General features: G+C 47.3%; 1 protein-coding gene across 1 annotated transcript; it reads right to left on the reverse strand.

Moving 5' to 3' along the window:
- Positions 1-809: 809 nt before the first annotated feature.
- On the reverse strand, positions 810-9773 carry FZD4 (frizzled class receptor 4). The gene is made up of 2 exons (XM_062196845.1): positions 9265-9773; positions 810-7166 (listed from the first exon to the last, which is right to left on the reverse strand). The coding sequence occupies exons 1-2, from the start codon at positions 9547-9549 to the stop codon at positions 5838-5840; spliced, it is 1614 nt and encodes a 537-aa protein (XP_062052829.1). The 5' UTR covers positions 9550-9773; the 3' UTR covers positions 810-5837.
- Positions 9774-17674: the final 7901 nt, after the last annotated feature.

The following is a 17674-nucleotide window of genomic DNA, read 5'->3' on the forward strand; positions in this document are numbered from 1 at the left end:
GGGCTTTTCACTCATCCCCAAAGAGGGTGGTATTTAAACGAAGTTAAAGGGTAGCAAACCATTTAAGAGCAAACCAAGAGGGCTGACCTCATCTGGAATATCCAGACGTCTCCAATGGCAGTTGCTCTTTCCCTCTGTCTGTGTGGTCCATAGTATTATTGGCTCTCAGGATAGTGTCCTGATAATTGCTTTGAATTTGCTTTGTCCAATTTTTCTGAATATGGAGATACAGACCACCCAACTTATAAAATGAGCTAAAAAGACATTTTCCTGACTGATGATATAGTCTCATGTCTATTACACAGAAGAATCATTGTGTAGCCAGAAAAAAAAAAAAAAACAAAAACAAAAAAAAACTGATGTTAAAAAAAAAAAAAAGCTCCCATTTCCCTTTTTAAGAGGTCTGAAACTCTAACAGTAATGGAAAACATTTTTTAGGTCACCATATTAAGTCAAGGGGACTTGCAAGGTAAAGATGGCCATCCATATTGAAAATGCCAAAAAGAGATCATCAGGATAATAGCTTGAGAAACATAGTCATGGCCCAGGCACCCCGCGACCATGAGTTACTTGAGTGTTACTGATGACCACAGTAGTGATAAATTCTGTTGACCTTGGTTTGTGGGGATTAGCTGACCCAGGAGAAATCCCAAGTGGGAAAAAGGACCAACAGAAAAGAAACAAAGCAGCTCTCAGAAATCTGTTCTCCATCTGCCCTGCTAACTGGAACCTCTACTTCTCTCTGCAGAGTATGTACACCTTCCAGGGGCTATCATACACCTTCAGGAATACGCCAAATCACACACTGGTTAATAAACAAAACTTTATTTTCCTTTAATACAAAAATTAAATAGCAAAGTCGTTTTTTGTACAGTGATAAATTAGAAATTTACAGTACAGACATCAATGCAGACATACTTTTGTACATCCTAAAAAGCAGGGCCCATTTCCTTTATGGTTCAGCAATTCATTCAGGGCACGTGTAGCAGGAGTTTGCCTGGTACCTCTATGCCGAACACCTGAAAGTCCCCCAGGTTGGCCTCCAGGTTCCTGGTGCTGTGGCATGGCGGACAATCCAAGAAAAGGCCAAAAGCAACCACCGTGACAATGCCCAGAGCAGGGTGTGTCACGTTTTATCTTCACAGATATTTACTCCACCTGCCTTACGAAGAGCTTAAGGGGCCTTTACCCTCCAACCTTCCAAAGCCTCACAACATCCCTGTGAGGTAGAAAAGATTCAGACCCACCAGCATACCCCACCGCGAGAGACCTAGAAAGCAGCTAACTTCTCCCAAAGCCCCCAGGGCAGTCAGGGCCTAAGCCAATGCGCACGATTTGGAAACTTTCCCCACCTGGGAGAGAAGCCGGACCGACTTGCGTGCGGGCAGAGCTGCTCCTGCACCTCTTTTCAGAAGCCTTCTGGGATGACGGTGGTCATGTACGGAATATTGCAGATCAAGGAGATACAAACGCTTTAAGGACATGGCTCATATAAGACGCAAACAGGTCCTCTACAAATCACCTGGGTGAGTACTGGGGACTTGCTCATGCAAATAAGACAGAAAAGGCAAATCAGGAACAGAAACAGGCTACTATCAGGGCAACTGGGCTTACCAAGGGGAAGAGGCTGGTCAGGGGGATCCACAGGTCACCTCGCTCCTGATGTTGCTAAGTGTGCCGTTACTGCACATGCACATGGCAACAGGCAGCAACAGAGATCTATCCAGGCTACAGTGAAACTAAATCCGTTAGTGAAAGCTCTAGAATCTGATCCTTGATAGGGGCAAAATACTCTGAGGAGTTTCCAAGATCTGTGACCTAGCCCTGGAGTACAAAATGATAACCCAGGTCCTTTGCCAAATATAATGCAAACTCAGACAGGGACTCTGAACTCAAATATAATAAAGGAACAAAATCAATTGTCAAGAGTCCAGTGACTCCACAGGATTAGCTGGAATAACAACCCTCTCCAAGGCCCCCCATCAGAGAATGATGTTCAGGGTAGGCAGAGATTAAGAGGTTCCTTCCAGAGTCGTGCTCTAGGACTCCCTTTCCTAACTGCTGTTCTGGCTACCTCACCAGAAGCCAAAGGCTGCACTGTCCTACTGAAACCCCTTAATCTGAGTCTGTACCTCCTGGGCTGAGGTTGCCAGATTCATCACTATGTCCTGAAGCCCCAGCCTGGGTCCCAACACAAGGAGCACTGAATGCCATGAGCAGAAGCTGAGGGGGACCTGGGAGGGCAGAGTGGAAGGTGCTGGATAGAATCACAATTCAGAGTAGAAGGCAGAAGCTCCCCAGATTCTGGGTTTGGGCAGTACAGGTGAGTGACGCAGGAAAGTCGAGTCTGAGTGTCTCAAGGAAGTAAAAAGTGTCACTGCTTCTCCGGTTTCAGGCCTCTGAGCAAGCTGCCAGCTCAGAGGCAGTCTCAGAGATCAGGAAATGGGCCTCCATAAAGGAAAAAGGATATGAATCAACCAAGTCGCTCAACCAGATGGTTCTGGCCAGTTCCACCCTGCCTCTTGTTCCTCTGCCCTGAGGTTTGGCCTTTAGGAAGCAGAAGAGAGCCTGCCAGAAAGAAAGTTGGACAGAGATGCCCTCGGGCCCTGGTTCATAGAAATCTCTGGGGGCTAAGGGATTTTTATAGAAAGCGTCAATTGTACTACTTACCTAGATTTCAGAAAAACCACTCTCACCTTTTCTCTAGCAAGATGCTGTCTGTCTTCCAATACACCTAACACAAGTCGCATGGAACATCCCAAGCCCTGAACTGCCTTGTCCCCAAAGAGGCAGAGGATGCAGGAGCTTGTGTCCTTACAGTCTGTTCTCATCATCTTCCTAGGGAATTTCTCCAGAGACTGTCATGAAACAGACCGTGTGCATTCTGTAAAAACTCCTGTAATTGATTTGAAGGCATTCTGGGAAGGGGTGAGAGATGTCCTAAAGACAGAGACCTGGGAAGAGGTTCATGAAATGGAGGCAATGAAACAGACGGGAATTTGAGGAAGCTCTGCTCCGTCACAAAACCAACAGCAAAGTTCAGCAGACTCAGGTACTACCTACCCTAGACCAGCTAGAAGAACAGGGTTTATCTCTCATAACATCCCTTCAGCACCCAACACGGGGCTTTACACACAGCTGGCACTCAATACACGTGCTGCTGATGTTTCACTTAAAAAAAAAATTATAAGAGGTGATGGAGTCGCTTGAAGGTCACTGGCAACTGATTCCTCAGACACAAGTTCTTTCCTGAAACCAAACACTCTCCATTGTCTGGAATGTGAACAGAAAGTCCTATAACCCCGTGGCATTGCTAAAGCTGATATGATCCAGCCTGTACCAACAGCCCCTTCTGAGCAAATACATCTTCCCCTGAGAAGGCAAGAGGTTTGCGGAACAGACATGGCAAGCCCCCAAAAGTTGTCAGAGCACTAGTTCTGGTAAGTAAGCACTAGCTCAGGTAAGTAAGACTCAAGTGCTCTTTCATCATCATATTATGATTTAATCATGGACAAATATTGAGCACCTACTGCATGCCCAGCCCTCTGCTAGGTACTGCCTTGGCCACACAATTACTGAAGCAATACAAACTCCTATAGTCCAACAGCAAGGCCAGTCCCTTCCCTTCCTGGAGCAACTCCCAAGACACCAGAGTAGAGCGTGAGTAAGGGCAGGCTCTGCCCCTGGGTGCACGCTCAGAGCCCTGCATAGCTATGGGAAATGTTGGAAGACAGCACATATTACATTTCGTAAGCAACGCAGCTTCTGATGGAGTGAAACTGGTTCTTTTGGAGATCCGTTCTCATGCTCCAGGGCCTTGACGCTGAGTCCAGTGAAGGCACTCAGGCTGGCATAGAGCACCAGAGACCATCTGACCCACTTAGCTCTGTCTTCAAAGCCCCCAGAGTCTCCCTTCCAAAACACTCAATGAACTATATATGCATGTTGATTCAGGAACCACACACACACAGAGAAGAAAGAAGGAAGGAAAATGTCAAACCATGGGCATAACATTCAAACCAAAAAAGAAAAAAGAAAGACACGTTTTATTTCCAGATTTGGGAATTTTGAGTCCCTGGAAATGTTTCTCCATAAAGAAGTGAGATTTAAAAAAAAAAAAAAAAAAAAAAAAGCTTTCTTATCTATTTAAAAAAAAAATAAAGGCAGGAATTAATAAATAATGAGTCACTGCAGAACAGTTGCTGAAGCAAAGACAGGTATAAGTTACAAGGAGAGCAACCTGTGACATGTCAACAATTTGTCCCAGAGATCTGGTGATTAGAAAGCCTAAGGCTGGTTAAGAGAGAAAGGCCAGTTACAATTTTAAAAGAAGTGCAACTTTTGAGAGGCTGCTGGGGGGTACCCCCTTGTGAGGAACGGTAAAGCATAAATTTTAAAAGCTTTGGATACCTTTGCAAAAGGCAATTAAGACCTGTGCTGTTAGAGTTTGCAGTTCATTTCATATGGTCTACACTTTATTCCCTGCTAACCAATCAAGCTCCTGGCTGGCATTCTGGAGATTCATTAAGCACCATATAAATACTGCAGGCCACACTGCCTCCAATGAAATCTTATAAGGAGCCTTTGCCAATTACTAGGAAACAATTATGCACCAAGTAGTTGGATTAGCTGTCCTTAGCTCCCTTTACAAAACTGAATAAGACTCCATTGTGGTAAGTAGACCAGGCTCTGATAACATTCTTACGCTAAAGGAAACAAGGCACTATCATTCTGAGAATGCAAGTTGACCATAGTTTTAAAGTCAGTTGAGTATACTATGTCATGGTCCAAGAATGTGCTTTTAATTGTAATTGACACACACAAATTACACAGTTAATCTGTGTGAATGCAAAGTTGCCAAGAAATTTACCATTTCAGCTCTTCCAGACTGGCGTCTGCATAGATGCAATCACACAAAGTAAAATATATTAAGTCCCCATTGCTCAATGCAATAGGTCTCCAGGGTCGGTAAGGTAAGTCAACTTAGTAAAATCTCATTTTCCTCTGAATTAAGCGATTGTCAGAAAGTGAATCACCCTTCCCTTCCCTTCATTAGGCATGCTGCAGTGCAAAAATTCCTATAAAAATAGCTTTTTTGAGTCATTAGTGTACAACGAAGAAAACAGCAGCAGCCTAGAACAGAGACGGTGAAATTTAAGAGAGGAAGAGAGAGAAGAAAAAATCCTGTGGATACCGTATGTGTTAATACAGGACTGTTGTTTGTTCAAACAATTCTGTTTTATGACAAAGGCACTGAAAGATTTTGACACCACCTCTTGGGAGTGCAATCCACCAAGTTCTAAACAGCAGACAGTGCACCACAGAAGGTGTTTATGTTAGATCAGCCAAACTATAAAACTCTTATAATACTTCTCTGAACCCAGCCTTTCCAGTGTTTATAGATCACTTTGCTATCTGAAAGACCCAGTTAGTATTTAAAATTTAAAAGGGTTAAAAGAAATTAATCTGTCTCCCTGCAAGTTACCAACTCACAGCTCAAATCCCACCCTGTAGGGGAAAACAGCATTGCCCTGGACTTCCTGGAATCTAGGCAAGACCTCCACGCTCCGAGCTGTGACCTGCTAAAGTGATCAACATTCTGATTTTTCACAGCTTTGAAAGCCTCTAACTGGCTTTTCCATTTTGGATCATTCCAAAGTCTGCAGCAAAATGACTGGTTTTATGTTGGTGGCAGGGTCGGTAGAGATGGTAGATTGGGGGGTGGGGGGGACGCTTAAATGTTGCTAGATTCACTGCATAAAACTTTTAGTAGCATCACCACCGAAACGCTGGCATTCCCCCATTCCAAATGAGGAAAGCGTGGAGGCTGGCTGGCCTTAAACCACAGTTTCATTGCCTTTCCCAGGTTTCACCCAACCATTCCCTCTCTTCTCTCTCTTTACCTTCCCAGAATTCACCAATCTGTTGGAACACCTCTGCCACGTGTGAAGAGTTTTGGCAGACCAAATCCACATGCCTGAAGTGATGCCCACCAGCAAAGACATAAAAATTTTCAACATCTCTACCGCCATATTGGAATCATCTGCAGAATACCGGAAGAGCGCCCAGTTAGAAATTTCATAGAAATAACAGGCAATTACACAGGTTGCAGGAACCGTGTACAGTACTGAGAAGACCCCAATCTTGACCATCAGCCTTTCTAACTTGTCTGTCTTTGTCCCATCCTTTTGAAGATTTGACCGAATCTTGAACAAAGCCACCAAACCTGCTGCAATGAACAAGGTCCCGATCACCAAGTAAGTGAAGAGGGGAGCCACCACGAAGCCAGTGAGGGCATCGAGGTTCTGGTTCCCAACATAGCACAGGCCCGTCAGCTCATCCGCATCCACCAGTCTCATAATCAAGATGACAATGGTTTTCACTGCAGGGATAGCCCAGGCTGCAATATGGAAATAAGAGCTGTGCATTTCAATGGCTTCATGACCCCATTTGAGTCCGGCTGCCAAAAACCAAGTGAGTGTCAGAATAACCCACCAGATGGAGCTGGCCATTCCAAAAAAGTACATCAGCAAGAAAATTATTGCACATCCTGTGTTCTTAAGTCCTTCTTGGATGAGAACGGGTTCTGCTGCCTCTTCAAAATCGCAGGATATCCTTTCCCGGCCTACAGTCAGCCTGACAATATAAGCAATGCTATAAATATTATAGCACATACTGAGAAATATGATGGGGCGCTCAGGGTAGGAAAACCTGGACGAGTCGATGAGGAAGGTCAGCACCGTGAAGGCAGTGGAGATGAAGCAGAGGCTGGCCCACACGGCCATCCAGATGTCGGTGAACTCCTTGGCCGAGCGGCTGTACAAGCCGGCGTCATAGCCACACTTGAGGACGCAGTTCAGGCTCCTTTTCACCCAAACGTACTGATCTGAATTGCTTCCCACGGAGTGACACTCTTCCCCAGGCTGCATGGGGGTTTTGTGTGGTAAGGGCACCTCTTCATCACCTGGCCCTTCCATGCACATGTGGTTGTGGTCGTTTTGTGGTGGGAATTTACTGCAGTTCAGGCTCTCCGGCCAGGCAAATCCAAATTCCTTCAGGACGGGCTCACAGCGCCTCTTGACTGAAAGACACATGCCGCCGCACGGGCCGATGGGGATGTTGATCTTCTCTGTGCACATTGGCACATAAACCGAACAAAGGAAGAACTGGAAAAGTCATGAAATGAACAAAGAAAACAATGACTTGGAAGTCTGACCAAATGCCTGTACAGAGCTGAGCCGAGTGCTTCCAGGCAATGTACATATCTACTTTGGAACCAGCCTACAGGGAGACTGTCTGTTTGCTCTGACCTCAAACAAGGGCACCCCATAATCCAGCATTTACACAGGTTTCTCAGTTGGGCTCTAATAATCCTTTGCAAAGGAACATAAATAAATAAATGAGGAGAATTACATAATCCCTTTTTGCATAACACTTAAAGAAATAAACCTTTAAAAACTGACTTTCAATCTCCCTCCCTTTTCAGATTCTATTTGAAAGAGCTGAAGAGGCTAATCCAATGGCCCAGTGCTTTAGGTGATAGGGTGGTATCTTTTTAATCTCCATTTCTTTATCACCATAAAAATAAATGTGAAAAAAAAACACACAAATTCCGTTAACATTCCCTTTTCTTTCCTTTATCCCTTAAAATTATTCTTTTAATCAGTCTCACAATGAGATAGAAAAAGTTCCCATTGAGACACTGTTAGGCTCAAGGATGAGATGCAGACTGAGGTCTCTGGTCACCAGAGGTTTATGTGGCCAGGTTTCCTCAATGAATAATAATGAAGCACAATAGGAAAATACAAATGTTAAGTCCCTGAAACTGCAACACCAGCAGGGGAGAGTCCAGTTGCTGTCCTCAATTCCTCCAGCATTGATAAACAGTCTGCTTGGCTCCTTACAGATGTTGTCTATGAAGTCTAGAATTACAAGTAACTATTTTCCAGCATGTAAAGGGATCCAATCCTGTCCTTCAAAACAGCTTGGCTGCTTCCCCAGGATACATGTAATTAAAAATATATATCCCTGCAAAAGTGTTTCTCCAACAAAATTGCCACTGATGTCAGGATATGTGCTGTTTCCAAACTGAGAGCTAGAGGATCATTTCTTAAGCTTTTATAACCCAATTCTAAAGTCCTGAAACTTCCAAAGGGACATTTCACCAGCAACAGGTCTAATCCCAACCCCATCTTTCCAAAACCACAACCCAACTTTTAAAATGACCTATGTAAAAACAGGCACCTGGTAAGTAAGTTGCATGTCTGTTTCTTATCTCTCAGAAGTTACAGCCAGAACCACAGATTTCTAGCCTGGGCAACTAACCTCTTTTTCCCCCCCTAATGGCTCTCTGTTCTAAATTTCTAAAAATCACTCAGCCTCACCAACCAAAACACAACCAATGTTAACACTTCTAAAATTTATCTTGCTGTCTCCCCGGGCCCCTCCCCACCAGGAATTGGATGTTATTTTAGTGTTTGTTTTTGCAAGATTATAATCACCTTGTATATGCAAATTCTTCCTACAATTACTATTGTAGGATGAACATTTTCTTGATCATTACATAAGCTTTAAGATTTTTAATGACTGCCAAAAAAAAAAATTCTTCCAACATAGAAACTGCTTTCCTACAACTTTTACTTTCCCTCCAAGCACGAAACCTGCCTCCAACCCGGAGAATAAGAACTCAAGCCAACCCTACCGTTCCTTCCTGCGTGACCTCCGGCACCGCGTGGGAGGGCGGGAGGAAGGGGTTTCACAGAAGACCGCGCGGTAGTGTTTCACTGAACAACCCACCCCCCCAAAACATGGGGGAGACAGGCCGTCGGTGAGGGACGGGAAGGGAGAAGATCCAGTCTCATATCTCTCTTTCCAAGTCTTAGTTAGCAGCAGCTGGCGGCCCTGCTGGGGACTCGCCCACCGAGCAGCGGCGACTGGAATCCTTGGCAAAGATAACCCTTAGCTCCACTGGGGTTAGGGGCTTGGCCAGACATGGGTGGGCAGGGGAGAAGAACGGAAGGGTGGGGTGTAAGAGAGGGTTCTTTTCACAGGCCAGATGACTTACACAACTTTTTGGCTTCCAGTCTCAGAGAAGGGACAGAAAAGTGGGGGTGGGGATGGAAATCACTTTTCCAGGAGAGCTGCACCCCTCGGGCCAGGGAAGGAAGGGGGCAAGGGGCCGCAGCTGGCAAGGGCTCCACGAAGCGATTTTGGGGGCCGTCCCTGCCCACGGGGTCCCGCCAGGAGTGGGGGTGGGGTGCCCACCTGCAGCTGGCTGGAACAGCCGTACTGGATGAGCGGCGTGAAAGTTGTCAGCTGCAGTTCGGCGTCCGTCTGCAGCTCGTGCCCCACCAGGTTGGGCATCTTGGTCACGTTGTAGCCAAGGTTCTGGCACATGGAAATGCGGATGGGGTCGCAGCGCCGCTCCTCCTCGTCTCCGAAACCCCGCGCCGGCCCCAGGAGCAGGAGCAACTGCAGCAGCAGCCCTAGACGGAGTCCGGCGCCCCCGGGCGCCCCCGGGGCGCTCGGCCCTGCGCCCCGCCAGGCCATGGCCAGAGCCCGGGGCAGCAGCGGCGGCGGCGGGGGCGGCTCCAGCAGACACCCCCAGTTTGCACGGGGGCGCCGGCTTGCCCGCGCAGCTCCCAGCTCCGGGACAGGGAGTGCGATAAGGCGCCAAGGGCGACGAGGGAAGGGCGGCCGGCTCTCCAACAGCTGCGCGCGCCTGTGTGGGATATTAGACGGCCCGGGCCGCAGCCGAGGAGCGGACTGCGAGGGTCATGGCTGCAGGCGGCGAGCCCACACGCCGGCGCCGGCCGCGTCCACCCGGAGTCTCGGCGAAGCCCGCCAGCACCAGCGCCGCGCCGCTCTCACCGCCCCAGCCCTCGGCGGCGCTGGAGGTTCGCTGGGCGGTGGCGGCGCGGGACGGACAACGCACCTCTCCAATGGCCCGGCGCCCTGGGCGGCGAGGGGCGTGGCGGCGGGCGGGGCCGCTCTCCCGCTGGAAGGGTCAGGCCCCCGCCCGCCGGCCCCCTCCTCCGGCCCTCCCTCCCCGAGCGCCCCGCCCCGCTTCCCGGCGCTAGCTTGCCTCCCACCCCGACCCGGGCGCCCAGGGCCAGGCGGGGATGGAGCCGAGTCGCTCCTGCCTGGCCTGCACCCCCCCCCCCCCGCCCCCAGGTGAGAAGTGCTCCTGGATCAGTTTCCCCTTTCGTTTCCTTCTCTTTCCAGCTGTCACCTCCTCTGGTGGTCACCTCCCCACTGGGCAGAGAGCCCTACACAAAGAACTTGGGATCTGGATTTACACCGAGTGTAGCTTTAAATCCCGGCTGCGTGACCTTGAGCAAAGTGCCCCACCTCTGGGCATCAGTTTCCTCGTCCGTGGAGCGAGGCCGAGGCGCGCGGCTCCCGCACCGGTCCCGGCACGGCGCGGTTCGCAGCTCGGTTCCCAGCCAGCGCGCAGCGGTGGGAGCGCGGCTGCGCTCCCCGCCCCCCGCCTCGGCGAGACCTGCGCCCGGGAGCTGCCTGTCTCCAGCCGCGAGTGGGGGAGGCGCCCCGGAGCAGCCGGCAGCCGGCGGTCTCGCGCTCCGATTTCCTCGCCGTATGAAATGAAATTCCACAGGGGGATTCGAAAGGAAATGAGACCGGGACGCTCCGTGCTTCTCGGCCCGCCGCCCTTCCTGTCTCGGGGACACGGTTTCTAAATAAGGTTGGGAGGGTGAGAGGGCGGGAGGGGAGAGGCTTGACCTGAGCACTGTGTGCGTGGAGGGCGCCCAACCGCCAGGCTCTGCCCCCCTGCAGCCTTACTCCCCTTTCTGCCTGATTACGCTTCTAGCTAGGGTCCTAGAGGTCGGGAGATCTTGCGCCCTGGCTTCCAATCCAACTTTGCTGCCACGCATTCGCCGCCCCCAGGGGCTGTGTGCTGGTCCACCCTCTCCCTGCTTTCCAGTCGATCAGGGAAACTGCCAGCAGGTGGATTCCTGACCCTTGTCCTTGTCGGCTTGACTGTGGTCAGGCTCCTGTGCTTCTCTGAGCCTCACTGGGCATATGTAAGAGAGAAGTTCATGTCTGCCGCACACGGTTGTTCCAAGAGTTAAATGAGGTAACTCCTGTAAATCATTTAGCACAGTGTCTGGCACATGGTGCTTGCTGCATAACTTGGTGGCCGTTGTTCTTTTTTCCTGGAACAGCCGGGGGAGGTCAGTTATGGGACAGCCTCTTGCCTTCCAGCCTGGTGCTGAAGAGACCAGCAGCCCAGGACTGAGAATCTGTTGGTAAAGGGACTTCTACTCTCTTCCTGAATCCTTTAGTCCAACACTTGCCACTGTTTTCCTAGACCTTTTTTTTTTTTTTTTAAATTATTACTTTATTTATTTGACACAGAGAGAGAGAGAGAGACGGAGATCTCCCACTGGCTGGTTCGCTTCCCAAATGCCAGCAACAGCTAGGGCTCAGCCAGATCAAAGCCAAGAGCCTGGAACTCAGTCTCCGTCTCCCATGTAGATGGCAGGGGCTCAACTTCTTAAACCATCACCTGCTCTCAGATCTACATTAGGTGTGCAGAGTCTGGACTTGAACCCAAATGCCCACCTGTTTTTAATACATGTTCGTGTCCTCCCATTTCAGCCAATTTGTCACATCTCAGGGGCTAGGTGCACATTAGAAGGATGTCAGTGCCACTACTGTGGCACTCATTCTTTTTAAAATATATTTATTTCATTTGAGAGGCAGAGAGACAGAAAGAGAAATCTCCCATCTGCTGGTTCATTCTCCAGATCCCCACACAGCCAGGGCTGCGCCAGGCTGAAACCAGGAGCTAGGACCTCAATGTTGGTCTTCCATGTGGGTGGCAGGGACCCAAATACTTGAGCCATCACCTGCTGCCCCCCATGGTGGCCATTAGCCAGAAGCTTGAATTGGGAGCAGAGCCAGAACTCAAACTCAGGTACTCTGACATGGGAAACAGGTATCCCAAGAGACATCTTAACCACTGCACCAAATGCTACCCCTTTACTTTCAGCCAACTATACCTGGCTGAGGATAAGAATGAAGTCAACTTCTTTTTGGTATTTGGCTCTGTGCCTGGAACTGTGCAGAGCATAAAGAAGCTGCATTGTCTCCAGTCATCGTCACAACCTCCTGGTGAAGGGGGCTCTAGTAGAATCCTTAAGAATTAGGATACTGAGGCTTGAACCAAAGTAATAGACAATGACTGAACCAACCACATCAGGGCTCAAGGGAGGCCCTTTAAAGACGGAAGACAAGTTTATTTCCCCAGAAAAAAATCCTGGCTGGAAATCAGTTTTCTCAGTAGTAGGGTTGAATCTTCTGTGTGCCTGTGCTGAGTAATGCATGAGATCATTGGTCTGCAGAGATGAATAAATGATCAGATGAACAGATCAAATGATCTATTAATCACTTGGCCTGCAGAGCTGAGTACATCAGATGAATGGATGTTCTTCTAGGACCACACAAGAGCAGACAAAGAATGCACAAACAATAGAAACTCAGTGTGGTGAATGCACAGGTAGAAAACTGTGGGTAAACTGAAGGTAGAGTAGATGAGCTTGAAGGGCTACTCAAAGGAGGAAGACCTGCAGGATTCTGAGCCACTCAACACAGAAGAGTTAGAGTGTGCACTTGGCAATTCTTGAGCAGTGTGGACAAGGGGGTATGGACTGTGCTGAAGACATGTGATTCATTCAACAGTGAACACTCTGAGATCAAGAGGGAGCACCTGTGCACCACAGTCTAGCACATGGAGGAGACATCATTAGTGCCAAAGAAGGAGTACCATGATCAAACCAATAACAAGCAACACACATTGATGCTTAGTGTATGCCAGACTCTCTGTTACATTCCTCCTAATCGTTATTTTATTTCATCATTGACTTGAGAAAACTAACGTTCTGAGAGGTCAAGCAGTTTGCCCAAGATCACACAGTAAGTGGTAGATAAGGCCTCAGATGCCTATCTGCTGGTCCTGTCGTCTGTGTACAAGATACCGGCAGAGGAAGCTGTCTCACACCTAGCCTAATCCGTAGTCAAAGATGACCCCTTGGGAGCTGAACCTCTTGCTCCCTGCCTCAGCTTGTCTGAATAAACTGTCTCCTTTGAGAACTCTTGAAGAAGCCCCTTCCCGTCAGAAGCTTTTCCTGTCAACAGCTTTTCTTTCTAGGCATAGAACTCATCGCAGGTATTTTCCAAAAAAGAAAGCCAGAAGAATCACATTTCAGTGTGAATGTGGAAAGAAAACAAAGACCAGGACTTAGAGCTAAGTCTGAATGGCCTGGAGCCCTACAGCCCCCACCTCGTGGGGGTGGTTTATACAGTCCACAGTCTGCCCCTGGTGACAGGCAGGGCATGTTTGTCTTTGTTACAGAAAACTCTTCCCTGAGGGAATTCCAGGCAGAGGGGTATCCACCCTGTGACATGCACAGCGTTTCTCAGAGGAAAAAAATAGGCACGCCTGAGTAGGACCTTCGGGTAACCTAAAGCAGGGGCCTCCCCGGGGCAGGTCCCTGAGGTAGCCCCTGAGGGGTAAAGATGCAGCTACTTCCAGCTGCAACAAACATGACTCTGGCGGGCTGGCGGGCAGTTGGAGGGCCCTCTATTTGCATCTAATGAGAGGCTGGGTTCTAATTAACTCCTGTGATGTGTTAATTTTTCAACCTGACATTTTCTGCTCTAATAGATTCTTGTAATGGTTCCTAAATTAAAGGCTGCATTGGGAGACTAGCGTTTAGGTTAAAATCCACCACCTAAGGGGGTGGGAGCCATAAACATCCTTTCCCTCCTAAGGAAAACCTCTCATTTGCAGTTCTTTGCTAACCCAATTAAGTGCTGAAGTGGTCACCCCAGAGCCTGCTTTTTATTTCCTGCTAAACAATCCAACTAATCCATATTCAGCAGCTTCCAAGAAAAGTCCTATTCCAACCACTCATGAAGAAACCAGCTTCTTAGAATCTAGACAGAACATTGGGAACTCACAAAGAGCTGTCTTGATAGAAAATGCAAGAAAGTGTTTCATTATTACCCTGTTTGAAGGGAAAATTCACTGGGGCTGAAACACTGTAAATATCGGGAATTTACCGGAAACAACAAAAGCATAAAGATAAACCGTGCCTCGTCCCATCAGCTTATAAATAGTCTGAGTGCTACTTCTTTCCCTGTGCCCAGACCAGCCATAAAACAACGAGTCTACTGGTAAGGTGGAAGGGAACACTGATTTCAGTTCAAGTTCAGAAGCAGATTAAGTAACAGGTATAAAGTGGCAGAGCCAAACACCCTTCCTGGACTATGGCACTACTCACCAGCAGAGAAGAATTGTCATCTCGGAACTTTGCATGTCACGGAGTCAAAAGTTCCTCATACTCACATATTCAGCAAGCATAAGATTCCTTTGGACATTTTTGTTCATGGATGGGCATGGTTTAACTTACAGACTGATAAGCTATGAACCTCCTTGCGAGGCAAAAATTATGTGAACACATGTTGTACCTCAACAGCCTGGGTTCCTTTCAACATTTATCAGTTAAGCTGTTAGCAAATGCTTAGTGCAGGGTTATTATGTACATTCACTGAGCTGGAGACTAGGGGGTATGACATATATAAAGGTGATCCTTGCCTTCTTGGAACTTAAAGTCACATTGGGAAGATTAAAACACAAGACCAAGAGTGAAGCAAGTTTGTATATGGTGACATCCTTTTTCTTAGGGTCCCTTAGCCCCACTCTCCCTTGTTATTGTACTTAAAATTTTGTATTTGGTTTTACTTTTTTTTAGTGTCCTTCACTACTGAGATCAGAGGCTGTGTCTTGTTCAGCACTGTACTCCTGAACAGCATAGAAAAATATTACCTGATCCATAGGAGACACTCAATAGTTATTTATTTAATAAGTAAATGAAAGGTTCAAGCTACAAGTGATTCCTCAGGAAAACAGGGACAAAAGTAGAAAAAATATCTTGGCCAAAATTGTTCGATTTAGAAGCACATATGTTTCTTCATTAAATGAATAAACCCAAGACATTTTCTTATCACTATTTATTGGCTAGTTGACCACTCATACCATTATTGTCAGCTGAAGCCATTAGGAATCATATATGCCACAGACAGGTGGTAAGTGCAGGGATCTCAAGCCAAGGCATTGTAAGTCAAGGGACCCTGTGTAACTGGTAAGTTTATAGAAAAATTAGAATGAGCTTACAAGGAGCGTGTAAGTTTCCGAGTGACTGGGGAAGTATGGGAAAGAAGGTGCATATAATAATATTTTCATAGGCAGCACTGTCACCAACTGATACACATGAGGGATGAATAGGAATAATAACGCTAAATAATAACCAAAGGATGAACTAGTCATGTGTTGTACATAAGCATTTGCTAAATTAGAAAAAGTCTCAGCTGATGGTTTTAAAACATGGCCTCAATGTCTTTTACTCTTCCTATCAAGGGGCAGAGTTTATGCTCCCTACCCTTGCATCTGAGAGGGACTGAATCTTCTAACAGTAGAGTGTGCTGTGACACTAGGTTACTTTAAAAGCTAAATCATAAAACTCATGCAATTACTATCTTATTTGCTACAAAATTCACCTTGGAGCTCTGAGCAGCCCTGTAAGTCGTTCAACTATCCCAAGACTGTCATGCAAGAGACCATGTGCACGCTTTCCATTTGATAGGTTCCAGATGAATCTATCCTTCAGTCATTCCAAGCCAGGTGCCAAAATGTGAATAAAGAAGCCATCTTGAATGTGGATTCTATGGCCAGAGCTGTACCTTCTCCTAGCTGTTTGAGTCATCCTATTGTGAAGCATAGAACAGCCATCCTTGCTGTGCCCTTTCCAAATTCTTGACATTCAAAATAATCCATGATAGCTATTTTTTATGCCTATAGGTTTAGGTTGACTTGCTGGTTAACCACATACAATCAGAACAGACTTGAATAATATAATATCAAAGGAAAATATGACTCAGCTAGAAAAAGAATGAATATCAACCAAAATGGTGAAAAGGGAGTTTATATCCTCTCTCCAGAAGAGGGATGACATGTTTACAGTTTTATGAGAGACAGTTGTGGCACGTGAAGTAGAAGCATTGTTTTCTTACTATCATTATTTGGAAATTAAGTATGGTTAGGAGAAGTGTAAATGAGGCCAGCTCCTCCGCTCAATAGGCTAATCCTCCACCCGCGGAGCCGGCACACCAGGTTCTACTGCCAGTTGGGGCACCGGATTCTGTCCCGGTTGCTCCTCTTCCAGTCCAGCTCTCTGCTGTGGCCTGGGAGTGCAGTGGAGGATGGCCCAAGTGCTTGGGCCCTGCACCCGCATGGGAACCAGGAGAAGCACCTGACTCCTGGCTTCGGATCAGAGCGGTGCTCCGGCCGCAGCGGCCATTGGGGGATGAACCAATGGAAAAAGGAAGACCTTTCTCAATCTCTCTCTCTCTCTCTCACTGTCCACTCTGCCTGTAAAAAAAAAAAAAGAGAGAGAAGTGTAAATTAATGTTAAGCTTACCAGGAGTGGAGTCTATGACCTTTGCAATATGTCAATTTAACTAACCTGGGGCTAACTGTCCTAGAATTCCCTTCTCTACATGATCCTAGATTGGCTACCAGAGAAATTGGCACAAGATTGGGGAGGTAGACATGAAGCTTGTTTTTATATTCTGAAAGTCAGTGTTGGGTTCCAGGCTCCATAGCAGCTCATGAACACTGTCAATGATCTGGGGACTCGCATGGTGGCATAGGGCAACACCCAGATCTGTAACTTATCCTCCAACTCCTGTCAGTCTCTTCCATCATCTTATCTGAATTTTGGGTCAGGTGTGTGAGTAGTTCTGTGGGTAAGGCTTTCAGCTTCTGCTGATCACCTGCATGATCAAGGTCAGAGGAGGATATAGATATAGATATATAGATTTTCCACTTTTTCTTTGATCTCCCAAACTTCCTACCTGGCCTGACTGATCTTATAGTGACTTCAGGCTTACCACTAGACACAGAGCACAGAGTCAGTGCCTTGCATTGAATACCTTGCTTTCTTCTTTTTTAAAGAATATTTTATTTATTTGAGAGGTAGAGTTACAGACAGTGAGAGGGAGAGACAGAGAGAAAGGTCTTCCTTCCGTTGGTTCACTCCCCAAATGGCCGCAACGGCCGGAGCTATGCCGATCGGAAGCCAGGAGCTTTTTCCTGGTTTCCCATGCAAGTGCAGGGGCCCAAAGACTTGGGCCATCTTCTACTGCTATCCCAGGCCACAGTAGAGAGCTGGACTGGAAGATGAGCAACCGGGACTAGAACCCGGCGCCCATATGGGATGCCAGCGCCGCAGGCGGAGGATTAACCTACTGCGCGCCACAGCGCCGGCTCTGAATACCTTGCTTTCTTCCACCGTTTTGTAAGGTCTAGACCTTAAAATAAGTCATCTATACTACCTCAGCCATAGTGACTGCCTCTCTGATCAGATCCTGAGTGACACATACCATAAAGAGGAAACAGAGGATGTTAGCACTTGGAAACCACCCTCAAGTTAGATCACCTACTTCTCATTTAATGAATGGGGAAACTGAGGTATCTAATTAATTTACCTAAATGGTACATAAATAATCAGCAGTTGAAATAGTTTGGTCACATACAGCTATGATTTAAGTGTTTGCCAGATTCCTCTGGTTGATAGAAGTGTAACAGGCT

The sequence above is a fragment of the Lepus europaeus genome, chromosome 7 (genome assembly GCF_033115175.1).
Source record: "Lepus europaeus isolate LE1 chromosome 7, mLepTim1.pri, whole genome shotgun sequence".
Taxonomy (NCBI): Eukaryota; Metazoa; Chordata; class Mammalia; order Lagomorpha; family Leporidae; genus Lepus; species Lepus europaeus.

Excerpts from the sequence above, each read along its gene's own strand:
- FZD4 (XM_062196845.1), bottom strand. The coding sequence starts at position 9,549 with ATGGCCTGGCGGGGCGCAGGGCCGAGCGCCCCGGGGGCGCCCGGGGGC. Across the intron at positions 7,167-9,264 it reads GCTGTTCCAGCCAGCTGCAG|TTCTTCCTTTGTTCGGTTTA; the intron begins GTGGGCACCCCA and ends TGACTTTTCCAG.